Here is a 27,973-nt window from a genome sequence, read left to right as displayed (position 1 = left end):
GTTTGGAAACAGGTTAATATAGAACGAGATGCACACAAAGGTAATGTACTCCACCTACAGCTCTCTCTCTCTCTCTCTCTCTCTCTCTCTCTCTCTCTCTCTGTCTCGCTCTCTCTCTGTCTCTCTGTCTCTGTCTCGCTCTCTCTCTGTCTCGCTCTCTCTCTGTCTCTGTCTCGCTCTCTCTCTGTCTCTGTCTCGCTCTCTCTCTGTCTCGCTCTCTCTCTGTCGCTCTCTCTCTCTCTCTCTCTCTCGCTCTCTGTCTCGTTCTCTCTGTCTGTGTTGTGCGACGTTATGCGTGTGGAACATATATATGTGCCGGCTATATGTGTAGGTGCGATATGATACATGTAAGGGAACCATTAAAAATAGTGCGAGAAACACTAATGCTGCGTCTGAGAATATATGAGCGAATATGTAGCGTGGAATATATATGACGTGCACGTACTGTAATAATATATGCGAAGCGAATAATCTATGATAGCTCTATGCGTGGCGTATATTGTGTATAAACATTTGATGCCGAAATATTGATATGATGGAAACTAATTAACGGTAATAGCGTGGGGAATATTGTAGAATAATATATGTACGGGAGAATATATTGATCGGTGTAAAATATATACCGTGTTTCGTAAATATATAAGCAAACCATATATGAGGTAGCGTATGTGATATGCGAAATATATATTATGTGCGAAATATATTGAAACTATAGTGAAATTATATATATATATATATATATGTATGTAACGAGATAATATGTGATAATATATGGGAATAACGTAAATATATACGATATGTAACATATGTGGGATATGTGCGGCTAACGTAATATAGAGATGTATATTAAGGAATAGCAATAAATATGTGCTAGTATAAGTAATAAAGGAACAAAATAGACAGATGGCAACATAATAAAATGTATCGTGAATATATGGAAAATTTTCTCTCTGTCTCTGTCTGTGTCTCGCTCTCGCTCTCTCTCTCTCGCTCTCTCTCTGTCTCTGTCTCGCTCTCTCTCTCTCGCTCTCTCTCTCTCGCTCTCTCTCTCTCTCTCTCTCTCTCTCTCTCTCTCTCTCTCTCTCTCTCTCTCTCTCTCTCTCTGGCCTTACAACCACACAATGCTAAAGCGCCATGTAGCAAATCACAGCGAAAGAAAACGCCACTTCTAAACATCCACTTCCCTTTCAGGAACAAAGCATAAACTCTAGGACAAGAGATCGGGACATCTTCGGTAGGCTATACCATGCCTTCTCCACTTTAAGGAAACAGGATTTTTTTTTAAACGAACAAAACACCACACTAAACTACACCATCATAAATACATATTGATTTAAATATTTTTTTTTTTTTAAATCCTCTTTTCATGTTCTTTCCTTTCTTCTTTGACATTATTTCTCTCAATTCCATAAAAGCAAGAACAAAATAACTCCCAAAATATCTCAAGCTTTAAAGTTTAAACAGTATCTATTTTTTTCCTTTTCCACGTTTTTATTTTTCTGTTTATTTCCAGAGGGAGAAGAATAAACTGTGAAGAGAGGGATCCATAAGCGACAAGATGCAAATAAGGTGCCGCAGAATCTCAGGAGCGATTAGAAATGAAGAGGGACAAAGGAAACGAGAAGAAAAGAGCGGCAGCAGGGGAATCACATGACACTACAGGGACAGCCCTTCTCTCTGATATGAAAGCCATGCTGCGGAGAGCGTCTCAGATTCACCGGCTGGGGCGGCAGGAGGGCGGCAGCGCACAACGAGCTAGCTAGGCCTTTGGGAGAAGGGAATAAGGCATCTGATGCATTTCACTAGATGTCATCACAATACATTTAATACGTGACGGCTGCTGTGGCTGAGTGGGAGTGCTCCTGAGAATTTGAGACGGCTGCTGTGGCTGAGTGGGAGTGCTCCTGTGATTATGAGATGGCTGCTGTGGCTGAGTGGGAGAGGCTCCTGTGATTATGAGATGGCTGATGTGGCTGAGTGGGTGAGGCTCCTGTGAATATGAGATGGCTGATGTGGCTGAGTGGGAGTGCCCCTGTGATTATGAGATGGCTGCTGTGGCTGAGTGGGAGTGCTCCTGTGATTATGAGATGGCTGCTGTGGCTGAGTGGGAGTGCTCCTGTGAATATGAGATGGCTGCTGTGGCTGAGTGGGTGTGCTCCTGTGAATATGAGATGGCTGCTGTGGCTGAGTGGGAGTGCTCCTGTGAATATGAGATGGCTGCTGTGGCTGAGTGGGAGAGGCTCCAGTGCTCTCTTTCCATTTGCTTCCCCCACTAACTAGGCCGTATACAGCAGCTGTCTTGGCCAGATCTCCCATTCAAAAAATACTTTATTAATCTCAAATGATTTCCTGCTAAAAAATTATGAAAAATACTCCTCACTGCTGATTTGGACCCGTTGCATAATACCATAAATATTCAGAGGGATTTAACTGTAGATAAAAACATGCTAATTGATAGTATGATTGATGGTAGGATTAAATCTGTGCCAGTGTTCATCAAGCATTGTTCTAGACAGGATGGTAGGATAACGTCTGTACTAGTGTCCCTCAAGCCTAGTCCTGTTCTAGACAGGATGGTAGGATAACGTCTGTACTAGTGTCCCTCAAGCCTAGTCCTGTTCTAGACAGGATGGTAGGATAACGTCTGTACTAGTGTTCCTCAAGCCTAGTCCTGTTCTAGACAGGATGGTAGGATAACGTCTGTACTAGTGTTCCTCAAGCCTAGTCCTGCTCTAGACAGGATGGATAACGTCTGTACTAGTGTCCCTCAAGCCTAGTCCTGCTCTAGACAGGATGGATAACGTCTGTACTAGTGTCCCTCAAGCCTAGTCCTGCTCTAGACAGGATGGATAACGTCTGTACTAGTGTTCCTCAAGCCTAGACATGCTCTAGACAGACATAGTCCCCCTCCCCAACACTGCTACTTGTGAGTGTGTCCCAAATGGCACTCTGGACAAGTAGTGCACTTTTATGGAAAAGGGTGTCATTAGAGATGCACACTTTGACTATCCCTTTACAATCCCTTTAGGGGCAGCAGGTAGCCTAGTGGTTAGAGGAGGCAGGTAGCCTAGTGGTTAGAGGAGGCAGGTAGCCCAGTGGTTAGAGGAGGCAGGTAGCCCAGTGGTTAGAGGAGGCAGGTAGCTCAGTGGTTAGAGGAGGCAGGTAGCCCAGTGGTTAGAGGAGGCAGGTAGCCTAGTGGTTAGAGGAGGCAGGTAGCCTAGTGGTTAGAGGAGGCAGGTAGCCTAGTGGTTAGAGGAGGCAGGTAGCCTAGTGGTTAGAGGAGGCAGGTAGCCTAGTGGTTAGAGGAGGCAGGTAGCCTAGTGGTTAGAGGAGGCAGGTAGTCTAGTGGTTAGAGGAGGCAGGTAGCCTAGTGGTTAGAGGAGGCAGGTAGCCTAGTGGTTAGAGGAGGCAGGTAGCCTAGTGGTTAGAGGAGGCAGGTAGCCTAGTGGTTAGAGGAGGCAGGTAGCCTAGTGGTTAGAGGAGGCAGGTAGCCTAGTGGTTAGAGGAGGCAGGTAGCCTAGTGGTTAGAGGAGGCAGGTAGCCTAGTGGTTAGAGGAGGCAGGTAGCCTAGTGGTTAGAGGAGGCAGGTAGCCTAGTGGTTAGAGGAGGCAGGTAGCCTAGTGGTTAGAGGAGGCAGGTAGCCCAGTGGTTAGAGGAGGCAGGTAGCCTAGTGGTTAGAGGAGGCAGGTAGCCTAGTGGTTAGAGGAGGCAGGTAGCCTAGTGGTTAGAGGAGGCAGGTAGCCTAGTGGTTAGAGGAGGCAGGTAGCCTAGTGGTTAGAGGAGGCAGGTAGCCTAGTGGTTAGAGGAGGCAGGTAGTCTAGTGGTTAGAGGAGGCAGGTAGCCTAGTGGTTAGAGGAGGCAGGTAGCCTAGTGGTTAGAGGAGGCAGGTAGCCTAGTGGTTAGAGGAGGCAGGTAGCCTAGTGGTTAGAGGAGGCAGGTAGCCTAGTGGTTAGAGCAGGTAGCCTAGTGGTTAGAGGAGGCAGGTAGCCTAGTGGTTAGAGCAGGTAGCCTAGTGGTTAGAGGAGGCAGGTAGCCTAGTGGTTAGAGGAGGCAGGTAGCCTAGTGGTTAGAGGAGGCAGGTAGCCTAGTGGTTAGAGGAGGCAGGTAGCCTAGTGGTTAGAGGAGGCAGGTAGCCTAGTGGTTAGAGGAGGTAGCCTTGTGGTTAGAGGAGGCAGGTAGCCTAGTGGTTAGAGGAGGCGGGTAGCCTAGTGGTTAGAGGAGGCAGGTAGTCTAGTGGTTAGAGGAGGCGGGTAGCCTAGTGGTTAGAGGAGGCGGGTAGCCTAGTGGTTAGAGGAGGCGGGTAGCCTAGTGGTTAGAGGAGGCGGGTAGCCTAGTGGTTAGAGGAGGCAGGTAGCCTAGTGGTTAGAGGAGGCAGGTAGCCTAGTGGTTAGAGGAGGCAGGTAGCCTAGTGGTTAGAGGAGGCAGGTAGCCCAGTGGTTAGAGGATGCAGGTAGCCTAGTGGTTAGAGGAGGCAGGTAGCCTAGTGGTTAGAGGAGGCAGGTAGCCTAGTGGTTAGAGGAGGCAGGTAGCCTAGTGGTTAGAGGAGGCAGGTAGCCTAGTGGTTAGAGGAGGGAGGTAGCCTAGTGGTTAGAGGAGGCAGGTAGTCTAGTGGTTAGAGGAGGCAGGTAGCCTAGTGGTTAGAGGAGGCAGGTAGCCTAGTGGTTAGAGGAGGCGGGTAGCCTTGTGGTTAGAGGAGGCGGGTAGCCTAGTGGTTAGAGGAGGCAGGTAGCCTTGTGGTTAGAGGAGGCAGGTAGCCTAGTGGTTAGAGGAGGCAGGTAGCCTAGTGGTTAGAGGAGGCAGGTAGCCTAGTGGTTAGAGGAGGCAGGTAGCCTAGTGGTTAGAGGAGGCAGGTAGCCCAGTGGTTAGAGGAGGCAGGTAGCCTAGTGGTTAGAGGAGGCAGGTAGCCTAGTGGTTAGAGGAGGCAGGTAGCCTAGTGGTTAGAGGAGGCAGGTAGCCTAGTGGTTAGAGTGTTGGGCCAGTAACCAAAAGGTTGATAGATCGAGTCCCCTGAGCAGACAAGGTAAGAATCTGTCGTTCTGTCCCTGAACAAGGCAGTTTAACCCACTGTTCCTAGGCTGTCATTGTAAATAAAAATGTGTTCTTAAATGATTTGCCTAGTTAAATAAAATAAATACTTGTGTTGGTGACTCACGTGCAAATAAATGTTTCTTATTGGACAAGTTCAGGTAGTCAGTCCCTCACAGTCTGGTTTCTCCCCAATTTCGTGGAATCCAACAGGTAGTTACAGTCTTGTCTCATCGCCCGTACGGACTCAGGAGAGGCGAAGGTCGAGAGCTGTGCTGAGCTCAGCACCGCTTCTTGACACAATGCCAACTTAACCCGGAAGCCAGCCGCACCAATGTGCGCGATGGGACAAGGAACATCCCTGCCGGAAAAACCCTCCCCTAACTCGGACGATGCTGGGCCCATGGGTCTCCCGGTTGCGGCCGGCTGCAACAGAGCCTGGGCTCGAACCCAGACTCTTTGTTGGCACAGCAGTGTCTTAGAACACTGGGAGGCCTAAGTCTGTTTAATTCCGTTATAAGGCCGTAAACAAACAAGAAAATGGCACTCCTAGTGGCCGGGGACTTTAACGCGGGCAAACAAATCCGTTTTACCTCATTTCTACCAGCATGTCACATGTGCAACCAGAGGAAAAAAATAACTCTTGACCACCTTTACTCCACATACAGAGACGTATACAAAGCTCTCACTCGCCCTCCATTTGGCAAATCTGACCATCATTCTATCGTCCTGATTCCTGCTTTCAAGCAAAAACTAAAGCAGGAAGTACCAGTGACTCGGTCTATAGGGAAGTGTTCAGATGACGCAAGTGCTACACTACAGGACTGTTTTGCTGCACAGACTGGAATATGTTCTGGGATTCCTCCGATGGCATTGAGGAGTACACCACATCAGTCACCGGCTTCATCAATAAGTGCATTGAGGACGTCGTCCCCATAGCGACCGTACGTACATATCCTAACTAGAAGCCATGCTATACAGGCAATAACCGCATCGAGCTAAAGGCTAGAGCTGCCACTCAAGGAATGAGACACTACTCTGTGCGCTTATAAGAAATCCCGAAATGCCCTCAGATGAACCATCAAACAGGCAAAGCATCAATACAGGACTAATATTGAATCCTACTACAGCGGCTCTGACGCTCGATGGATGTGGCAGGGCCTGAAAACTATTACAGACTACAAAGGGAAACCAAGACGCGAGCTGCCCAGTGACGCAAGCCTACCAGATGAGTTAGATGCCTTTAATGCTCGCTTTGAGGCAAACAACACTGAAGCAATCATGAGAGCACCAGCTGTTCTGGATCACGCTTTCCGTAGCCGATGTGAGCAAGACCTTTAAACAGGTCAACATTTACAAGGCATCGGGGCCATACAGTTTACCAGGGCGTGTACTCAGAGCATTCGCGGACCAACTGGTAAGTGTTTTCACTGACATTTTCAACCTCTCCCTGACCGAGTCTGTAATATCTACATGTTTCAAGCAGACCACCATATTCCCTGTGCCCAAGGATGCGAAGGTACCCTTCCTAAATGACTACCAACCCGTAGCACTCACGTCCGTAGCCATGAAGTGCTTTGAAAGGCTGGTCATGGCCCACATCAACAGACTCCTCCCGGATACTCTAGACCCACTCCTATTCGCATACCGTCCCAACAGATCCACAGATGATGCAATCTCAATCGCACTCCACACTGCCCTGTCTCATCTGAACAAAGGAAACAGCTATGTGAGAATGCTGTTCATTGACTACAGCTCAGCGTTCAAACCCATAGTACCCTCAAAGCTCATCACTAAGCTAAGGACCCTGGGACTAAACACCTCCCTCTGCAACTGGATCCTGGACTTCCTGACGGGCTGCCCCCAGGTGGTGAGGGTAGATAACAACACATCCACCACGCTGATCCTCAACACAGGGGCCCCTCAGGGGTGCGTGCTCAGTCCCCTCCTGTACTCCCTGTTCACCTTCGACTGCACGGCCAGGCACGACTCCAACACCATCATTAAGTTTGCTGACGACACAACAGTGGTAGACCTGATCATCGACAACGATGAGACAACCTATAGGGAGGAGGTCAGAGACCTGGCCGTGTGGTGCCAGGACAACAACCTCTCCCTCAATGTTATCAAGACAAAGGAGATGATTGTGGACTACAGGAAAAGGAGGACCGGGCACACCCTCATTCTCATCGATGGGGCTGAAGTGGAGCAGGTCAAAAGTTTCAAGTTCCTTGGTGTCCACATCACCAACAAACTATTATGGTCCAAACACCTTTCCCCCTCAGGAGACTGAAAATATTTGGCATGGGTCCCCAGATCCTCAAAGTTCCACAGCAGCACCATCGAGAGCATTCTCACCGGTTGTATGGCAACTGTTTGGTATCCGACTGTAAGGCACTACAGAAGGTAGTGCGTACGGTCCAGTACATCACTGGGGCCAAGCTTCCGGCCATCCAGGACCTCTATACTAGAGGAAGGTCCAAAAAATTGTCAAAGTCACACAAGTCATAAACTGTTCTCTCTGCTACTGCACAGCAAGCAGTACCGGAGCGCCAAGCCTAGGTCAAAAAGGCTCCTTAACAGCTTCTACCCTCAAGCCAATAGACTGCTGAACAATTAATCAAATAGCCACCAGAACTATTTACACTGACCTCCCTGTTTTTACACTGCTGCTACTCGCTGTTTATCATCTATGCTTAGTCACTTTACCTCTACCTACATGTACAAATTACCTCGATTAACCTGTACCCCCGCACATTGACTCGGTATCGGTACCCCCTGTAAATAGCCTCGTTATTGTTATGTAATCTTATTGTCTTACTTTTTATTACATTTTTTACTTTAGTTCATTTAGCAAATATTTTCTTAACTCTATTTTCTGAACTGCATTGTTGTTTAAAAGCTTGTAAGTAAGCATTTCACGGTAAAGTCTACTACACCTGTTGTGTTCGGTGAGTCAATTTTAATGAACAAGACCATGTTGACTCACCTGCCGTCAAAGAGGTTAGCCCCGGGGATGACGTGTGTGCTGTCCCGTCCCACCAGGAAGCGGACACGGTCGTAGAAGGACTGCAGATTGTTCTGGGTGGAGGAGAGCTGCGTTTCCTGGATGATGTCCAGGGGGTCTGGAGAGCCTACACACAGACCCGTGGTGTGGCACGACGCCTGCAGACAGCAGTCAGGGTCCAGACAGTCCACCAAACCATCTGGAAGGGGAATAAAGTGTTGTACAGACAGCAGTCAGGGTCCATACAGTCCCACAAACCATCTGGACGGGGAATATAGTGTTATACAGACAGCAGTCAGGGCCCATACAGTCCACCAAACCATCTGGAAGGGGAATATAGTGTTATACAGACAGCAGTCAGGGTCCAGACAGTCCACCAAACCATCTGGAAGGGGAATATAGTGTTATACAGACAGCAGTCAGGGTCCAGACAGTCCACCAAACCATCTGGATCACATCTCAGTGAAATTATTCATCGTAATGAAACTAGTCATTGTGTTATCCCAGTGGTCACTGTGTATTTCCTAAAGACACATGTCTACAACTCAACACCTCCTAACAACACGGATATCCTCAACCCTCCTTTGATTCTTTCTGACAGCAACTTCCACAGGCTTTCATAGCAAAGGGGAACTGAGATGCTGCGGTGGAGGCTATCTGAGGGGGTAGAGGCTATCTGAGGGGGTAGAGGCTGTCTGAGGGGGTAGAGGCTATCTGAGGGGGTAGAGGCTATCTGAGGGGGTAGAGGCTATCTGAGAAGGTAGAGGCTATCTGAGGGGGTAGAGGCTATCTGAGGGGGTAGAGGCTATCTGAGGGGGTAGAGGCTATCTGAGGGGGTAGAGGCTATCTGAGGGGGTAGAGGCTGTCTGAGGGGTAGAGGCTATCTGAGGGGGTAGAGGCTGTCTGAGGGGGTAGAGGCTATCTGAGGGGGTAGAGGCTATCTGAGGGGGTAGAGCCTATCTGAGGAGTAGAGGCTATCTGAGGAGTAGAGACTATCTGAGTGGTAGAGGCTATCTGAGGGGGTAGAGGCTATCTGAGGAGTAGAGGCTATCTGAGGAGTAGAGACTATCTGAGTGGTAGAGGCTATCTGAGGGGGTAGAGGCTATCTGAGGAGTAGAGGCTATCTGAGGGTGTAGAGGATATCTGAGGAGTAGAGGCTATCTGAGGAGTTAGAGGCTATCTGAGGAGTAGAGGCTATCTGAAGGGGTAGAGACTATCTGAGGGGGTAGAGGCTATCTGAGGGGTAGAGGCTATCTGCGGAGTAGAGGCTATCTGAGGGGTAGAGCATATCTGAGGGGTAGAGGATATCTGAGGGGGTAGAGGCTATCTGAGGGGGTAGAGGCTATCTGAGGTGTAGAGGCTATCTGAGGAGTAGAGGCTATCTGAGGGGTAGAGGCTATCTGAGGGGTAGATGTATCTGAGGAGTTAGAGCCTATCTGAGGAGTAGAGGCTATCTGAGGGGGTAGATGTATCTGAGGAGTAGAGGCTATCTGAGTAGTTAGAGGCTATCTGAGGGGTAGAGGCTATCTGAGGAGTTAGAGGCTATCTGAGGAGTTAGAGGCTATCTGAGGGGGTAGAGGCTATCTGAGGGGGTAGAGGCTATCTGAGTGGTAGAAGCTATCTGAGGAGTTAGAGGCTATCTGAGGACTTAGAGAATATCTGAGGAGTAGAGGCTATCTGAGGAGTAGAGGCTTTCTGAGGAGTTAGAGGTTATCTGAGGAGTAGAGGCTATCTGAGGAGTAGAGACTATCTGAGGGGGTAGAGGCTATCTGAGGGGGTAGAGGCTATCTGAGGAGTTAGAGGCTATCTGAGGAGGTAGAGGCTATCTGAGGAGTAGAGGCTATCTGAGGAGTTAGAGGCTATCTGAGGAGTTAGAGGCTATCTGAGGAGTTAGAGGATATCTGAGTGGTTATCATCAACGTGGAACTGGTACCCTGTGTATATAACCAAGTTATCATCAACGTGGAACTGGTACCCTGTGTATATAACCAAGTTATCATCAACGTGGAACTGGTACCCTGTGTATATAACCAAGTTATCATCAACGTGGGACTGGCACCCTGTGTATATAACCAAGTTATCATCAACGTGGAACTGGTACCCTGTGTATATAACCAAGTTATCATCAACGTGGGACTGGTACCCTGTGTATATAACCAAGTTATCATCAACGTGGAACTGGTACCCTGTGTATATAACCAAGTTATCATCAACGTGGGACTGGCACCCTGTGTATATAACCAGGTTATCATCAACGTGGGACTGGCACCCTGTGTATATAACCAAGTTATCATCAACGTGGGACTGGTACCCTGTGTATATAACCAAGTTATCATCAACGTGGTACTGGCACCCTGTGTATATAACCAAGTTATCATCAACGTGGGACTGGCACCCTGTGTATATAACCAAGTTATCATCAACGTGGGACTGGCACCCTGTGTATATAACCAAGTTATCATCAACGTGGGACTGGTACCCTGTGTATATAACCAAGTTATCATCAACGTGGGACTGGTACCCTGTGTATATAACCAGGTTATCATCAACGTGGGACTGGCACCCTGTGTATATAACCAGGTTATCATCAACGTGGGACTGGTACCCTGTGTATATAACCAGGTTATCATCAACGTGGGACTGGCACCCTGTGTATATAACCAGGTTATCATCAACGTGGGACTGGCACCCTGTGTATATAACCAGGTTATCATCAACGTGGGACTGGCACCCTGTGTATATAACCAAGTTATCATCAACGTGGGACTGGCACCCTGTGTATATAACCAAGTTATCATCAACGTGGGACTGGCACCCTGTGTATATAACCAGGTTATCATCAACGTGGGACTGGCACCCTGTGTATATAACCAGGTTATCATCAACGTGGGACTGGCACCCTGTGTATATAACCAGGTTATCATCAACGTGGGACTGGCACCCTGTGTATATAACCAAGTTATCATCAACGTGGGACTGGCACCCTGTGTATATAACCAGGTTATCATCAACGTGGGACTGGCACCCTGTGTATATAACCAGGTTATCATCAACGTGGGACTGGCACCCTGTGTATATAACCAGGTTATCATCAACGTGGGACTGGCACCCTGTGTATATAACCAGGTTATCATCAACGTGGGACTGGCACCCTGTGTATATAACCAGGTTATCATCAACGTGGGACTGGCACCCTGTGTATATAACCAAGTTATCATCAACGTGGGACTGGCACCCTGTGTATATAACCAGGTTATCATCAACGTGGGACTGGCACCCTGTGTATATAACCAGGTTATCATCAACGTGGGACTGGCACCCTGTGTATATAACCAGGTTATCATCAACGTGGGACTGGCACCCTGTGTATATAACCAAGTTATCATCAACGTGGGACTGGCACCCTGTGTATATAACCAAGTTATCATCAACGTGGAACTGGCACCCTGTGTATATAACCAAGTTATCATCATTCACCGTGTTGTTGTTGGGAAGGGCCTGTAAGTTAGCAATTCACTGTTAGTCCACACCTGTTGTTTATGAAGAATGTAACAAATACATTTGATTTGATTTAATTTCTGAAATAATTTCGCTAAATCTTCCCACCTTGCGAACACACACACACACAGATACACACACACACACACACACACACACAAACACACACACACACACATCAAATCACACCCACAAACAACTCACATCTGAATTTAGTCACGGCCGCTGGCATTTCTTAATGAACCAAATCTAAAACCAGGAAGTGCAGCCATCCTTTAGCACCTCCAGCCCACAGCTGACTTCCTGCTGTAATTAGGGGCTGTAATGATTCACCACTCCAGAACCTGCTGATGTGTGTTAGCGCTGCACTTTACTTCCTGTCTGAGTGTTAGCACTTTACTTCCTGTCTGTGTGTTAGCACTTTACTTCCTGTCTGTGTGTTAGCACCGCACTTTACTTCCTGTCTGTGCGTTAGCACTGCACTTTACTTACTGTCTGTGTGTTGGCGCTACACTTTACTTCCTGTCTGTGTGTTAGTACGGCACTTCACTTCCTGTCTGTGTGTTAGCGCTGCACTTTTCTTCCTGTCTGTGTGTTAGCGCTGCACTTTACTTCCTGTCTGTGTTAGCACTTTACTTCCTGTCTGTGTGTTAGCACTTTACTTCCTGTCTGTGTGTTAGCGCTTTACTTCCTGTCTGTGTGTTAGCGCTGCACTTTACTTCCTGTCTGTGCGTTAGCGCTGCACTTTACTTCCTGTCTGTGCGTTAGCGCTGCACTTTACTTCCTGCCTGTGTGTTAGCACTGCACTTTACTTCCTGTCTGTGTGTTAGCGCTGCACTTTACTTCCTGTCTGTGTGTTAGCACTGCACTTTACTTCCTGTCTGTGTGTTGGCGCTGCACTTTACTTCCTGTCTGTGTGTTAGCACTGCACTTTACTTCCTGTCTGTGTGTTAGCGCTGCACTTTACTTCCTGTCTGTGTGTTAGCACTGCACTTTACTTCCTGTCTGTGTGTTGGCGCTGCACTTTACTTCCTGTCTGTGTGTTAGCACTGCACTTTACTTCCTGTCTGTGTGTTGGCGCTGCACTTTACTTCCTGTCTGTGTGTTAGCGCTGCACTTTACTTCCTGTCTGTGCGTTAGCGCTGCACTTTACTTCCTGTCTGTGTGTTAGCGCTGCACTTTACTTCCTGTCTGTGCGTTAGCGCTGCACTTTACTTCCTGTCTGTGTGTTAGCGCTGCACTTTACTTCCTGTCTGTGCGTTAGCGCTGCACTTTACTTCCTGTCTGTGCGTTAGCACTGCACTTTACTTCCTGTCTGTGTGTTAGCGCTGCACTTTACTTCCTGTCTGTGCGTTAGCGCTGCACTTTACTTCCTGTCTGTGCATTAGCGCTGCACTTTACTTCCTGTCTGTGCGTTAGCGCTGCACTTTACTTCCTGTCTGTGCGTTAGCGCTGCACTTTACTTCCTGTCTGTGCGTTAGCACTGCACTTTACTTCCTGTCTGTGTGTTAGCGCTGCACTTTACTTCCTGTCTGTGCGTTGGCGCTGCACTTTACTTCCTGTCTGTGTGTTAGCGCTGCACTTTACTTCCTGCCTGTGCGTTAGCGCTGCACTTTACTTCCTGCCTGTGCGTTAGCGCTGCACTTTACTTCCTGTCTGTGCGTTAGCGCTGCACTTTACTTCCTGGCTGTGCGTTAGCGCTGCACTTTACTTCCTGTCTGTGCGTTAGCGCTGCACTTTACTTCCTGCCTGTGTGTTAGCTCTGTAGTTTACTTCCTGTCTGTGCGTTAGCTCTGTAGTTTACTTCATGTGAACTGGGTCATCAACACTTTCTTGCTCTTCGATTCCAGGAGCTCCTATCCCACCCATACCTATATCCTAGCCAGATGGAAGATACCAATACTAATTCCTTCTTCCTCCCTTTCTGTCTGCCTGGCTCAATTCCTGACTGGCATTACAGCGCTCTCTTTTCTGCCATTGAGGGGCACATCAACTGGTAGACAAACACTCTCACTGCCTGCCTCGTACCTGTTAGAAGTCAAATCCATGATAGCTAGCTAGGCTGAAGCTCTCTCTCTCTCTCTCTCGCTCTCTCTCTCTCTCTCTCTCTCTGCCATGTTGGTCCCAGGAAAGGTAAAGCAATGGGCCTGTGGCTCAGTTGGTAGAGCATGGTGTGTGCAACGCCAGGGTTGTGGGTTCGATTCCCATGAGGGGCCAGTACAAATTTTTTTTTTATGAAATGTACGTATTCACTACTGTAAGTCGCTCTGGATAAGAGCGTCTGCTAAATGACGTAGATGTAATAGTCTCTCTCTCTCCGCCATTTTGGGCCCAGGGAGTGTAGAGGTACAAACTAGTGAATATATCCTAGACAACATAACATATGCCATTTAGCAGGCACTTTTATCCAAAGTGACTTAACAGTCATAGGTGCATAAATGTTTTCATATCGATGGCTCCAGCGGGGAATCAAATCCACAAACCGTTGCAATGCAGACACAGGTAATCTACCAACTGATTCACACACAGGACTGTATCTCTCTGCAGTTGTAGAGTGTCTGGGTCATAACACGGCTGGCTGAATCAGGGCTGTATCTGGGTCATAACGCGGCAGGCTGGCTGAATCAGGGCTGTATCTGGGTCATAACACGGCTGGCTGAATCAGGACTGTATCTGGGTCATAACACGGCTGGCTGAATCAGGGCTGTATCTGGGTCATAACACGGCTGGCTGAATCAGGGCTGTGTCTGGGTCATAACACGGCTGGCTGAATCAGGGCTGTATCTGGGTCATAACACGGCTGGCTGAATCAGGGCTGTATCTGGGTCATAACGCGGCTGACTGGCTGAATCAGGGCTGTATCTGGGTCATAACACGGCTGGCTGAATCAGGGCTGTATCTGGGTCATAACGCGGCTGACTGAATCAGGGCTGTATCTGGGTCATAACACGGCTAGCTGGCTGAATCAGGACTGTGTCTGGGTCATAACACGGCTGGCTGGATCAGGGCTGTATCTGGGTCATAACACGGCTGGCTGAATCAGGGCTGTATCTGGGTCATAACACGGCTGGCTGAATCAGGGCTGTATCTGGGTCATAACACGGCTAGCTGGCTGAATCAGGACTGTGTCTGGGTCATAACACGGCTGGCTGGATCAGGGCTGTATCTGGGTCATAACACGGCTGGCTGAATCAGGGCTGTATCTGGGTCATAACGCGGCTGACTGGCTGAATCAGGGCTGTATCTGGGTCATAACGCGGCAGGCTGAATCAGGGCTGTATCTGGGTCATAACACGGCTAGCTGGCTGAATCAGGGCTGTATCTGGGTCATAACGCGGCTGGCTGGATCAGGGCACGTCTCCAACGTGTTCTCCAGAAGGCCCTGCGTCTCCTGCTGGGTGAGAGGTGTGCCTGGCTATGCCCTGGGATGATTAGAGGGCCCGATGGGGCCTAGCAAGAGGTCTGTACTGGTGGGGCCAGACATGCCCACTCTGGGCTCTAACACAGCTTCCTGTGTACGTGGAAACGAGGGATCAACTCACAGCCCACTACTAATTCTCACCAGGACAGGGTGTTTCTGTTCTTTGTTTTCTAAGAAGCCAGGTTCTAAGTGGAGCAGAATATGTACAGGCCTGTCTGGAGCCTTTCAGACGTCTGGATCGACATCTAATTCACAGTAGATAGACTGGATGTTGTTGCTCTTCAACACTACTGGAGTCACGAACAGTTAGTCGAGACCTCCTAACCAGTTGGGGCTTCCCGAGTGGCACAGCAGTCTTAAGGCACTGCATCTCAACGATAGATGCGTCACCACAGACCTGGTTCGATTTCAGGCTGTATCACAACCGGCTGTTATTGGGAGTCCCATAAGGCGGCACAAAATTGGCCCAGTGTCGTCCGGGTTTGGGTTTGGCAAGGGGTAGGCCGTCATTGTAAAATAAGAATTTGTTCTTAACTGATTTGCCTAGTTAAATAAATAAAAAATGAATGGTTATCTGTGGGGTAAGAGTGGACACCGGCTGCTAATAGTAGGAGTTAGGCTATGGTGTTATAGTATAGTCATTGGTGTTAGGCTATGGTGTTATAATATAGTCATTGGTGTTAGGCTATGGTGTTATAATATAGTCATTGGTGTTATAATATAGTCATTGGTGTTATAGTACAGTCATTGGTGTTAGGCTATGGTGTTATAATATAGCCATTGGTGTTAGGCTATGGTGTTATAGTATAGTCATCTGTGTTGTAATCTAGTCATTGGTGTTATAGTATAATCATTGGTGTTATAGTATAGTCATTGATGTTAGGCTATGGTGTTATAGTATAGTCATTGGTGTTAGGCTATGGTGTTATAGTATAGTCATTGGTGTTATATTATAGTCATTGGTGTTATATTATAGTCATTGGTGTTAGGCTATGGTGTTATAGTATAATCATTGGTGTTAGGCTATGGTGTTATAGTATAGTCATTGGTGTTATAGTATAGTCATTGGTGTTATAATATAGTCATTGGTGTTATAGTATAGTCATTGGTGTTATAGTATAGTCATTGGTGTTATAATATAGTCATTGGTGTTATAGTATAGTCATTGGTGTTAGGCTATGGTGTTATAGTATAGTCATTGGTGTTAGGCTATGTTGTTACAGTATAGTACCTCTCTGCAGTTGTAGGGCATAGTGATGGATAAGCTAGTCTCCCTGTATCTCTCTGCAGTTGTAGGGTATCTGGGTCATAACATGGCTATGGTGTTAGGCTATGGTGTTATAGTATAGTCATTGGTGTTATAGTATAGTCATTGATGTTAGGCTATGGTGTTATTGTATAGTCATTGATGTTAAGCTATGGTGTTATGGTATAGTCATTGGTGTTAGGCTATGGTGCTATAGTATAATAATTGGTGTTAGGCTATGGTGTTATGGTATAGTCATTGGTGTTAGGCTATGGTGTTATTGTATAGTCATTGATGTTAGGCTATGGTGTTATGGTATAGTCATTGGTGTTAGGCTATGGTGTTATAGTATAGTCATTGGTGTTATAATATAGTCATTGGTGTTATAGTACAGTCATTGGTGTTAGGCTATGGTGTTATAATATAGTAATTGGTGTTAGGCTATGGTGTTATAGTATAGTCATTGGTGTTAGGCTATGGTGTTATAGTATAGTCATTGGTGTTATAATATAGTCATTTGTGTTAGGCTATGGTGTTATAATATAGTCATTGGTGTTATAATATAGTCATTGGTGTTATAGTACAGTCATTGGTGTTAGGCTATGGTGTTATTGTATAGTCATTGGTGTTAGGCTATGGTGTTATAGTATAGTCATTGCTGTTATAATATAGTCATTGGTGTTATAGTACAGTCATTGGTGTTAGGCTGTGGTGTTATAATATAATCATTGGTGTTAGGCTATGGTGTTATAGTATAGTCATTGGTGTTATAATATAGTCATTGGTGTTATATTATAGTCATTGGTGTTATAGTACAGTCATTGGTGTTAGGCTATGGTGTTATAATATAGCCATTGGTGTTAGGCTATGGTGTTATAATATAGTCATTGGTGTGAGGCTATGGTGTTATAGTATAGTCATTGGTGTTAGGCTATGGTGTTATAGTATAGTCATCTGTGTTGTAATCTAGTCATTGGTGTTATACTATAGTCATTGGTGTTAGGCTATGGTGTTATAATATAGTCATTGGTGTTATAGTATAGTCACTGGTGTTAGGCTATGGTGTTATGTTATAGTCATTGGTGTTATAGTATAATCATTGGTGTTAGGCTATGATGTTATATTATAGTCATTGGTGTTATAGTATAGTCATTGGTGTTATAATATAGTCATTGGTGTTATAGTATAATAATTGGTGTTAGGCTATGGTGTTATAGTATAGTCATTGGTGTTAGGCTATGGTGTTTTAGTATAGTCATTGGTGTTATAGTATAGTCATTGGTGTTATATTATAGTCATTGGTGTTATATTATAGTCATTGGTGTTATATTATAGTCATTGGTGTTATATTATAGTCATTGGTGTTAGGCTATGGTGTTATAGTATAGTCATTGGTGTTAGGCTATGGTGTTATAGTATAGTCATTGGTGTTATAATATAGTCATTGGTGTTATAATATAGTCATTGGTGTTATAGTATAGTCATTGGTGTTATAGTATAGTCATTGGTGTTATAATATAGTCATTGGTGTTATAGTATAGTCATTGGTGTTAGGCTATGGTGTTATAGTATAGTCATTGGTGTTAGGCTATGGTGTTACAGTATAGTACCTCTCTGCAGTTGTAGGGCATAGTGATGGATAAGCTAGTCTCCCTGTATCTCTCTGCAGTTGTAGGGTATCTGGGTCATAACATGGCTATGGTGTTAGGCTATGGTGTTATAGTATAGTCATTGGTGTTATAGTATAGTCATTGATGTTAGGCTATGGTGTTATTGTATAGTCATTGATGTTAGGCTATGGTGTTATGGTATAGTCATTGGTGTTAGGCTATGGTGTTATAGTATAATAATTGGTGTTAGGCTATGGTGTTATGGTATAGTCATTGGTGTTAGGCTATGGTGTTATGGTATAGTCATTGGTGTTAGGCTATGGTGTTATTGTATAGTCATTGGTGTTAGGCTATGGTGTTATGGTATAGTCATTGGTGTTAGGCTATGGTGTTATGGTATAGTCATTGGTGTTAGGCTATGGTGTTATGGTATAGTCATTGGTGTTAGGCTATGGTGTTATAGTATAGTCATTGGTGTTAGGCTATGGTGTTATGGTATAGTCATTGGTGTTAGGCTATGGTGTTATGGTATAGTCATTGGTGTTAGGCTATGGTGTTATGGTATAGTCATTGGTGTTAGGCTATGGTGTTATAGTATAGTCATTGGTGTTAGGCTATGGTGTTATGGTATAGTCATTGGTGTTAGGCTATGGTGTTATAGTATAGTCATTGGTGTTAGGCTATGGTGTTATAGTATAGTCATTGGTGTTAGGCTATGGTGTTATTGTATAGTCATTGATGTTAGGCTATGGTGTTATAGTATAGTCATTGTTATTATTCCAAATGTAGTCGACAATTTACCTCCATCGTTGTCCTTTCCGTCGCTGCAGGCCGTCTCCATGGACGTGTCACATCCTGTTCCTCTCCAGCCAAGCTGACACACACAGTACCAGCCGTTATTACCCAGGGTACACCTGCCGTTCCCGTTACACAGACCAGGGCAGCCCTCTGTTAGAGAGACATACAAGTACACAGTCAGACACAGAACAGAGAGGTATCACCACACACGTTGGCACAGAATATCAACTAATTATAGCAAAGTTTAACAACAAAACACACGCATGGAAAGATGGTAAGAAAAACAAAGAAGAGAATGAAAAACTTAGGAGACAATAGAAGAAGACAACATGAGACAATAGGAGACAATAGAAGAAGACAACAAACAAATAAATAAATAAATATAAATATAAATATACTGTGCATTCAGAGAGTATCAGACTCCTTGACTTTTTCCACATTTTGCTCCTTTACAGCCTTATTCTAAAGCTGATTAAATATAACTTTGTTTCCTATTCAATCTACACACAATCAATTGAATTTACCGCAGGTGGACTCCAATCAAGTCGTAGAAACATCTCAAGGATGATCAATGGAAACAGGATGCACCTGAGCTCAAATTTCATGTCTCATAGGAAAAAGGTCTGAATAGTTATGTAAATAAGGTATTTCTGTTTTATTTTTTATTTTTTTAAACCTGCTTTTGCTTTGTCATTATGGGGTATTGTGATGTCATTATGGGGTATTGTGATGTCATTATGGGTTATTGTGATGTCATTATGGGGTAATGTGTGTAGATTGATGAGAGCGAAACAATATTTAACAAGGATGTAACGTCACAAAATGTGGAAAAAGGGGGAAGGGGTCTGAATACTTTCCGAATGCACAGTAGAAGAAGACAATAGAAGTTTGAAGAGTAGTTTTGTTTCTTCGTTCTCTTGTCTTGTTTGTTTATACTCATTTGACAGGGACCATGTACAACAAACATTTCTCCATAGCTGATTCTCATCTGCACTCCCTCAAATGAGTTTGTTGTGGCTGATGTTTACGTATTCCCCAAGCTAGAGTATTTTTTTTTTTTTTTTACAGTGATCCTACGATAACGTAGCAGCTATAACGATTGATTTGATACACCTGGAGTGAAGATTCTCATATCCCCCAGCAGCAGCACAATCAGGAAACACGGGATTCTCCCCTTCTAACTCTTTACTACAGCACATTGGAATAATTTTGTATTTATTTATTTATTGGCTGTGTCCCAAATGGCACTCTATTCCCTAAATAGTGCACTACTTTTTGACCAAAGATATGGGCTCTGGTCAAAAGTAGCGCATAGGGTGCTATTTGGGACGCTACTGGCTTAGCAGAGCTATATTCTGCATCACAAAACGGTTTATGTGTACGATAATATTAAACGCCGTCCAATGTAAAATCAATATGATTATATAACAATTGTCAATAAATAAATAAATAAATAAATAAATATTACCAGCGAAACTATTGGTATTCTCTCTTTTTATTGTTATTTTATTTTTTTTAAACATCTTTAAGGGTTTAAAATAATGTCACCAATTAGCCTATAGGTGGTGCTCTTACAAGCAGTCACTTCAACCCTCGTATACGTCTCACTTCAACCCTCGTATACGTCACACCCTCGTATACGTCTCACTTCAACCCTCGTATACGTCTCACTTCAACCCTCGTATACGTCTCACTTCAACCCTCGTATACGTCTCACTTAAACCCTCATAGACGTCTCACTTCAACCCTCGTATACGTCTCACTTAAACCCTCATAGACGTCTCACTTCAACCCTCGTATACGTCTCACTTAAACCCTCATAGACGTCTCACTTCAACCCTCGTATACGGCGCCTCGTTTGACCCAGAGACCTTGTATGTACTGCAGCTCTTTCCTCAAGTATCGCCTGAACGTGGTATTGATATCTAAAAAAAACTATTTAACGCATTATTTACGTACGTATGTAACACCGCAGCTCAAAACCATCCATAATCCTCTTCTCCTCCTGAACCGTACGTCAGATATCATCTCCTCCTGAACCGTACGTCAGATAACATCTCCCTCCTCCTGAACCGTACGTCAGATATCATCTCCTCCTGAACCGTACGTCAGATAACATCTCCCTCCTCCTGAACCGTACGTCAGATATCATCTCCCTCCTCCTGAACCGTACGTCAGATATCATCTCCTCCTCCTGAACCGTACGTCAGATATCATCTCCCTCCTCCTGAACCGTACGTCAGATATCATCTCCTCCTCCTGAACCGTACGTCAGATATCATCTCCCTCCTCCTGAACCGTACGTCAGATATCATCTGCTCCTGAACCGTACGTCAGATATCATCTCCCTCCTCCTGAACCGTACGTCAGATATCATCTGCTCCTGAACCGTACGTCAGATATCATCTCCCTCCTCCTGAACCGTACGTCAGATATCATCTGCTCCTGAACCGTACGTCAGATATCATCTCCCTCCTCCTGAACCGTACGTCAGATATCATCTGCTCCTCCTGAACCGTACGTCAGATATCATCTGCTCCAACCTGAACCGTACGTCAGATATCATCTCCTCCTGAACCGTACGTCAGATATCATCTCCCTCCTCCTGAACCGTACGTCAGATATCATCTCCCTCCTCCTGAACCGTAGTTCAGATATCATCTCCTCCTGAACCGTACGTCAGATATCATCTGCTCCAACCTGAACCGTACGTCAGATATCATCTGCTCCTCCTGAACCGTACGTCAGATATCATCTCCCTCCTCCTGAACCGTACGTCAGATATCATCTCCCTCCTCCTGAACCGTACGTCAGATATCATCTCCCTCCTCCTGAACCGTACGTCAGATATCATCTGCTCCTCCTGAACCGTACGTCAGATATCATCTCCTCCTGAACCGTACGTCGATATCATCTCCTCCTGAACCGTACATCAGATATCATCATCTCCTGAACTGTACATCAGATATCATCTACTCCTCCTGAACTGATTTATCTCTAGAGAAACTACAACTCCCTACTACATCACACAGTTCAGACTGGATCTGATTTATCTCTAGAGAAACTACAACTCCCTACTACATCACACAGTTCAGGCTGGATCTGATTTATCTCTAGAGAAACTACAACTCCCTACTACATCACACAGTTCAGGCTGGGTCTGATTTATCTCTAGAGAAACTACAACTCCCTACTACATCACAGTTCAGACTGGATCTGATTTATCTCTAGAGAAACTACAACTCCCTACTACATCACACAGTTCAGGCTGGGTCTGATTTATCTCTAGAGAAACTACAACTCCCTACTACATCACACAGTTCAGACTGGATCTGATTTATCTCTAGAGAAACTACAACTCCCTACTACATCACACAGTTCAGACTGGATCTGATTTAATTCTAGAGAAAGTTTGCACGTTGAGTTCACAGGAAAAACCTAAATGGAATTCTAATAATTGAACTGACGTTGATCAATTAGTTGTTTTAAAAAAAACTAAAAATAACCAAAATGTTGGTAAATCCCTATGTGTAGACAAAACATTAAGAACACCTGCTCTTTCCATGACATAGACTGAAAAGGTGAATCCAGATGAAAGCTATGTTCCCTTATTGATGTCACTTGTTAAATCCACTTCAAATCAGTGTAGATGAAGGGGAGGATGACGGGTTAAAGAAGGATTTTTAAGCCTTGAGACCATTGAGACATGGATTGTGTCTGTGTGCCATTCAGAGGGTGAATGGGAAAGACAAAATATTTAAGTGCCTTTGAACGGGGTATGGTAGTAGGTGCCAGGCGCACCGGTTTGTGTCAAGAACTGCAACGCTGCTGTGTTTTTCACTCTGAACAGTGTCCTGTGTGTATCAAGAATGGTCCACCACCCAAAGGACATCCAGCCAACTTGACACAACTGTGGGAAGCATTGGAGTCAACATGGACCAGCATCCCTGTGGAACGCTTTCCACACCTTGTAGAGTCCATGTCCCGACGAATTGTGGCTGTTCTGAAGACAATAAGGGGGGTGCAACTCAATATTAGAAAGGTGTTCCTAATGTTTTGTCCACTCAGTGTATAGTGCACTATTTTTTCCCAGAGTGCACTATATTGAGAATAGGGTTCCATTTGAGATGCATTATATCTCTTACTTAAATGTCGAGCTTAAAGAACATTTGGCTTCTTAAAGACCCATCGTGACAAAACAGCTCTGGTTGGATCAACACAGAGGAGACAGATGATTAGCTGCTTATTACAAGGATGAATAAATATAGATGTTCTCTCTGCTGGCATCGGTTCAAACTTAAATTGGCAGGCCTTTCAGAATGGCCCCAGGGGCCCACGCTCCCACAGCCCTGCCCAGACGCTCTGAAAACACAGTTACCCTCTCTCTCTCTCTCTCCCTCCCTCCATCCCTCCATCTCCCTCTGTCTTTGGTAATGGAACACCTGCAACAAGAGGGGCTGGTACAGGAGTTCTGGACCACCTGCAACAAGAGGGGCTGGTACAGGAGTTCTGGACCACCTGCAACAAGAGGGGCTGGTACAGGAGTTCTGGACCACCTGCAACAAGAGGGGCTGGTACAGGAGTTCTGGACCACCTGCAACAAGAGGGGCTGGTACAGGAGTTCTGGACCACCTGCAACAAGAGGGGCTGGTACAGGAGTTCTGGACCACCTGCAACAAGACGGGCTGGTACAGGAGTTCTGGACCACCTGCAACAAGACGGGCTGGTACAGGAGTTCTGCACCACCTGCAACAAGAGGGGCTGGTACAGGAGTTCTGGACCACCTGCAACAAGACAGGCTGGTACAGGAGTTCTGGACCACCTGCAACAAGAGAGGCTGGTACAGGAGTTCTGGACCACCTGCAACAAGAGGGGCTGGTACAGGAGTTCTGGACCACCTGCAACAAGAGGGGCTGGTACAGGAGTTCTGGACCACCTGCAACAAGAGGGGCTGGTACAGGAGTTCTGGACCACCTGCAACAAGAGGGGCTGGTACAGGAGTTCTGGGAATGCTTGCTTACTGCCTCACGTTCCCTCTCCAGCACTGTCTGTTTATCTCTCCCCTCTCTCTCCCCATCTCTCTCCTTATATATCTCTCTCTCACCGTCCCTCCCTCCCTCCCTCCCTCGGCCTCAAGTTTGAAGTGATAGTCAGAAGGAGAGAGAGAGAGAGAAAAAGAGACAGAGCGAGAGAGAGATAGCGAGAGAGAGTGACAGAGAGAAAGAGAGATATAGAGGTAGATATGTCATTCAGCCTCCACCCCCTTCCCGCGCTGCACCCACCAGAGCATCAAGCCGTTTAATTAGCAAGGTTGTAGGGTGGCTGTGGCCCCAGCACTAATCCAGGCTGTACCACATCCGGACTATCACAATTGGCCCGGCGTCGTCTAGGTTTGGCCGGGGTAGACCGTCATTGTAAATATGAATTTGTTCTAAACTGACTTGCCTAGTTAAATAAAGGTTAAATAAAACATGTAAGAAATAAAATAACATATCAGATCCTCCTCACATCAGCATATCATCCATAATGGGTGGACCAGGTGACAGAGAACCCCCTATCCCCTTCATCTTCCCACCTTCCTCACCTCTCCTCCTCCCCATCTCCTCCCTCCTTCAGGCTACAGAGAACCCTCCCTCCCCCCTCCTCTCCTCTCCTCTCCTCTCCTCTCCTCTCCTCTCCTCTCCTCTCCTCTCCTCTCCTCTCCTCTCCTCTCCTCTCCTCTCCTCTCCTCTCCTCTCCTCTCCTCTCCTCTCCCTCTCCTCTGCCTCTCCTCCCCATCTCCTCCCTCCTTCAGGCTACAGAGAACCCTCCCTCCCCCTCTCCTCTCCTCTCCTCCCCCTCTCCTCTCCTCTCCTCCCCTCTCCTCTCCTCCCCATCTCCTCCCTCCTTCAGGCTACAGAGAACCCTCCTCTCCTCTCCCTCCCCTCTCCTCTCCTCCCCCTCTCCTCTCCATCTCCTCCCTCCTTCAGGCTACAGAGAACCCTCCCTCCCCCTCTCTTCCCCATCTCATCAGGCTACAGAGAACCCTTCTATCCTCCCTCACCCTCTGCTCTCCTCCTCCCCATCTCCTCCCTCCTTCAGGCTACAGAGAACCCTCCCTCCCCCTCTCTTCCCCATCTCATCAGGCTACAGAGAACCCTCCCTCCCCCTCTCTTCCCCATCTCATCAGGCTACAGAGAACCCTTCTATCCTCCCTCACCCTCTGCTCTCCTCCTCCCCCACATTCTCCCTCCTTCAGGTTACAGAGAACCCTTCTCTCCCCATGATGAGAAGGAGTGAGGGGGGGGTCATATCACACATAACCCCAGTAGGCCTCACAACAGAGGAGGAGGAGGAAGGACAACGGTGTGATTCACCAGGTGTGACAGAGAACATTCTAAGTGGAGACTGTTAGTCAGGTGACCAGGTGTGACAGAGAGAACATTCTAAGCGGAGACTGTTAGTCAGGTGACCAGGTGTGACAGAGAGAACATTCTAAGTGGAGACTGTTAGTCAGGTGACCAGGTGTGACAGAGAGAACATTCTAAGTGGAGACTGTTAGTCAGGTGACCAGGTGTGACAGAGAGAACATTCTAAGCGGAGACTGTTAGTCAGGTGACCAGGTGTGACAGAGAGAACATTCTAAGCGGAGACTGTTAGTCAGGTGACCAGGTGTGACAGAGAGAACATTCTAAGCGGAGACTGTTAGTCAGGTGACCAGGTGTGACAGAGAGAACATTCTAAGCGGAGACTGTTAGTCAGGTGACCAGGTGTGACAGAGAGAACATTCTAAGCGGAGACTGTTAGTCAGGTGACCAGGTGTGACAGAGAGAACATTCTAAGCGGAGACTGTTAGTCAGGTGACCAGGTGTGACAGAGAGAACATTCTAAGCGGAGACTGTTAGTCAGGTGACCAGGTGTGACAGAGAGAACATTCTAAGTGGAGACTGTTAGTCAGGTGACCAGGTGAGACAGAGAGAACATTCTAAATGGAGACTGTTAGTCAGGTGACCAGATGTGACAATAATGGTGAAGATGAGAGTACAGGTGGAGGTGGGACATTTTTGTCACACCCTGAATGGCCCCTTGATCCCTATGTAGTGCACTACTACTGACCAGGACAGTTAGGACTCTGGTCAAAAGTAACGCACTACATATAGAATATATAGACACAGCCTTTGACTGGTGATTTGAGGCTGTTTTGAGGAGCAGGCGGTGCCATATATGGACGTGGGGGAGGAGGAAGTAGTATGACCACTGGATATGACTGTTGCCAGGTGAATGTTGGGTAGTGTAGTTGTGATGAGAGGAAGGAAGGAGGTGTGCCGTACCTTTCACTACCTTCTCCAGATAGTGAGCTTGGGGAGATAAGAGACACATATAAGGGAGAGGTTGAACAGCAACAGCTTCCATGACAGACACAGGCAGACTAGGTGTTGTTTTACTACAAAACAGGAGAGCAGAAACAGAGCAGCATGGTGACACAAACACACCACGTACATTACAAGCAGCATCACACACACACACACACACACACACACACAAGCCAAGGCAAGACACAGGCAGAGGAATGGAGAGGTAGAGAGAGATAGGGAGAGAGAGGGGAGAGAGAGAGAAAGGGGAACGGAGAGGGAGAGAGAGAGGGGGAGCGGGAGAGAGAGAGAGAGAAAGAGAGAGAGAGGGAGAAGGAGGGAGAAAGAGAGAGCGAGGGGGAGAGGGGTAGAGGGAGGGAGAAAGAGAGAGAGAGAGGGAGAAGGAGGGAGAGAGAGAGAGAGAGGGGGAGAGGGAGGGAGTGAGAGAGAGAGAGGGGGAGAGGGAGGGAGTGAGAGAGAGATAATAAGAAGAGCGAGACAAAGAGATGTGAAAATAACATTTCAACCGGTACCCAACTGAAGAAATCAGCAGAATATCCAGCGCATCCTGAAACTATTCAGACCCCTTGACTTTGTCCACATTTTGTTACGTTACAGCCTAATTCTTAAATGGATTTAAAAAAAAACATTTCCTCATCAATCTACACACAATACCCCATAATGAGGAAATGAAAACTGATTTTTTTGGGGGGGCAAATTTCTAATTACAATAAAATAAAAAACAATATTTTTACATCAGTATTCAGACCCTTTGCTATGAGACTGGAAATTGAGCTCAGGTGCATCCTGTTTCCATTGATCATCCTTGAGATGTTTCTACAACTTGATTGGAGTCCACCTGTGGTAAATTCAATTGATTGGACATGATTTGGAAAGGCAAACACCTGTCTATATGAGGTCCCACAGTTCACAGTGCATGTCAGAGCAAAAAACAAGCCATGAGGTTGAAGGAACTGTCCGTAACAGGATTGTGTCGAGGCACAGATCAGGGGAAGGGTACCAACAAATGTCTGCAGCATTGAAGGTCACCAAGAACACAGTGGCCTCCATCATTCTTAAATGGAAGAAGTTTGGAACCACCAAGACTCTTCCTAGAGCTGGCCGCCCAGCCAAACTGAGCAATCGGGGGAGAAGGGCCTTGGTCAGGGAGGTGACCAAGGACCTGATGGTCACTCTGACAGAGCTCCAAAGTTCCTCTGTGGAGGTAGGAGAACCTTCCAGAAGGGCCTCCACCCTGGACAATGGATCTAATCCCAGAGGCCCGATCCAAAACAACGTCGTCACCGCAGGAGAGGCAGACGGAGCGTCATACTGGTCAGACTTAGAAGGCGAGCACACCACCCACCGCTTCCGAGCACATTACTCGCCAATGTCCAATCTCTAGAGAACAAGGTGGACGAAATTAGGGCATGAGTTGCCTTCCAGAGAGACATCAGAGATTGTAACGTTCTCTGTTTCACGGAAACATGGCTCACTCGGGATATGTTGTCAGAGTCGGTACAGCCACCTGGTTTCTTCCCGCGTCACACCGACAGAAACAAACATCTCTCTGGTAAGAAGAAAGGGCGGGGGTGTATGCTTCATGATTAAACAACTCATGGTGTAATCATAACAACATACAGGAACTCACGTCCTTTTCTTCACCTGACCTAGAATTCCTTACAATCAAATGCCGACCGTATTATCTACCAAGAGAATTCTCTTCGATTATAGTCACAGCCGTGTATACCCCTCCTCAAGCCGATACCACGACGGCCCTCAGGGAACTTCACTGGACTCTATGTAAACTGGAAACCATATATCCTGAGGCTCAGACATGAGACATATGTGGCAGGGTCTACAGGAAATCACGGACTACAAATAGAAAAACAACCACGTCACGGACACCGACGTCTTGCTTCCAGACAAGTTAAACACCTTTTTTGCCCTCTTTGAGGATAACACAGTGCCACCAATGCGGCCTACTACCAAGGACTGCTGGCCCCCTCTATCCTTCTCCGTGGACAAAGTGAGTAA

General features: G+C 46.4%; 1 protein-coding gene across 10 annotated transcripts in view; it reads right to left on the bottom strand.

Annotated features, from left to right (window-relative positions):
* Positions 1 to 27,973, bottom strand: part of tenm4 (teneurin transmembrane protein 4) — a 649,554-nt gene that overhangs the window by 206,413 nt on the left and 415,168 nt on the right. For 7 of the 10 annotated variants that reach the window (XM_045704148.1, XM_045704149.1, XM_045704152.1 and 4 more), the window contains 3 exons: positions 25,916 to 25,942; positions 18,609 to 18,755; positions 8,015 to 8,231 (listed from right to left, as the gene is read on the bottom strand). In XM_045704148.1, the coding sequence (XP_045560104.1) occupies positions 8,015 to 8,231; positions 18,609 to 18,755; positions 25,916 to 25,942 (391 nt within the window). The remainder of the gene's footprint in view (positions 1 to 8,014; positions 8,232 to 18,608; positions 18,756 to 25,915; positions 25,943 to 27,973) is intronic. The other 3 variants (XM_045704150.1, XM_045704151.1, XM_045704156.1) reach the window with 1 other exon arrangement.

This window comes from Salmo salar, chromosome ssa20 (genome assembly GCF_905237065.1).
Source record: "Salmo salar chromosome ssa20, Ssal_v3.1, whole genome shotgun sequence".
Classification (NCBI taxonomy): Eukaryota; Metazoa; Chordata; class Actinopteri; order Salmoniformes; family Salmonidae; genus Salmo; species Salmo salar.
This window is presented reverse-complemented; position numbering and strand designations above follow the sequence as displayed.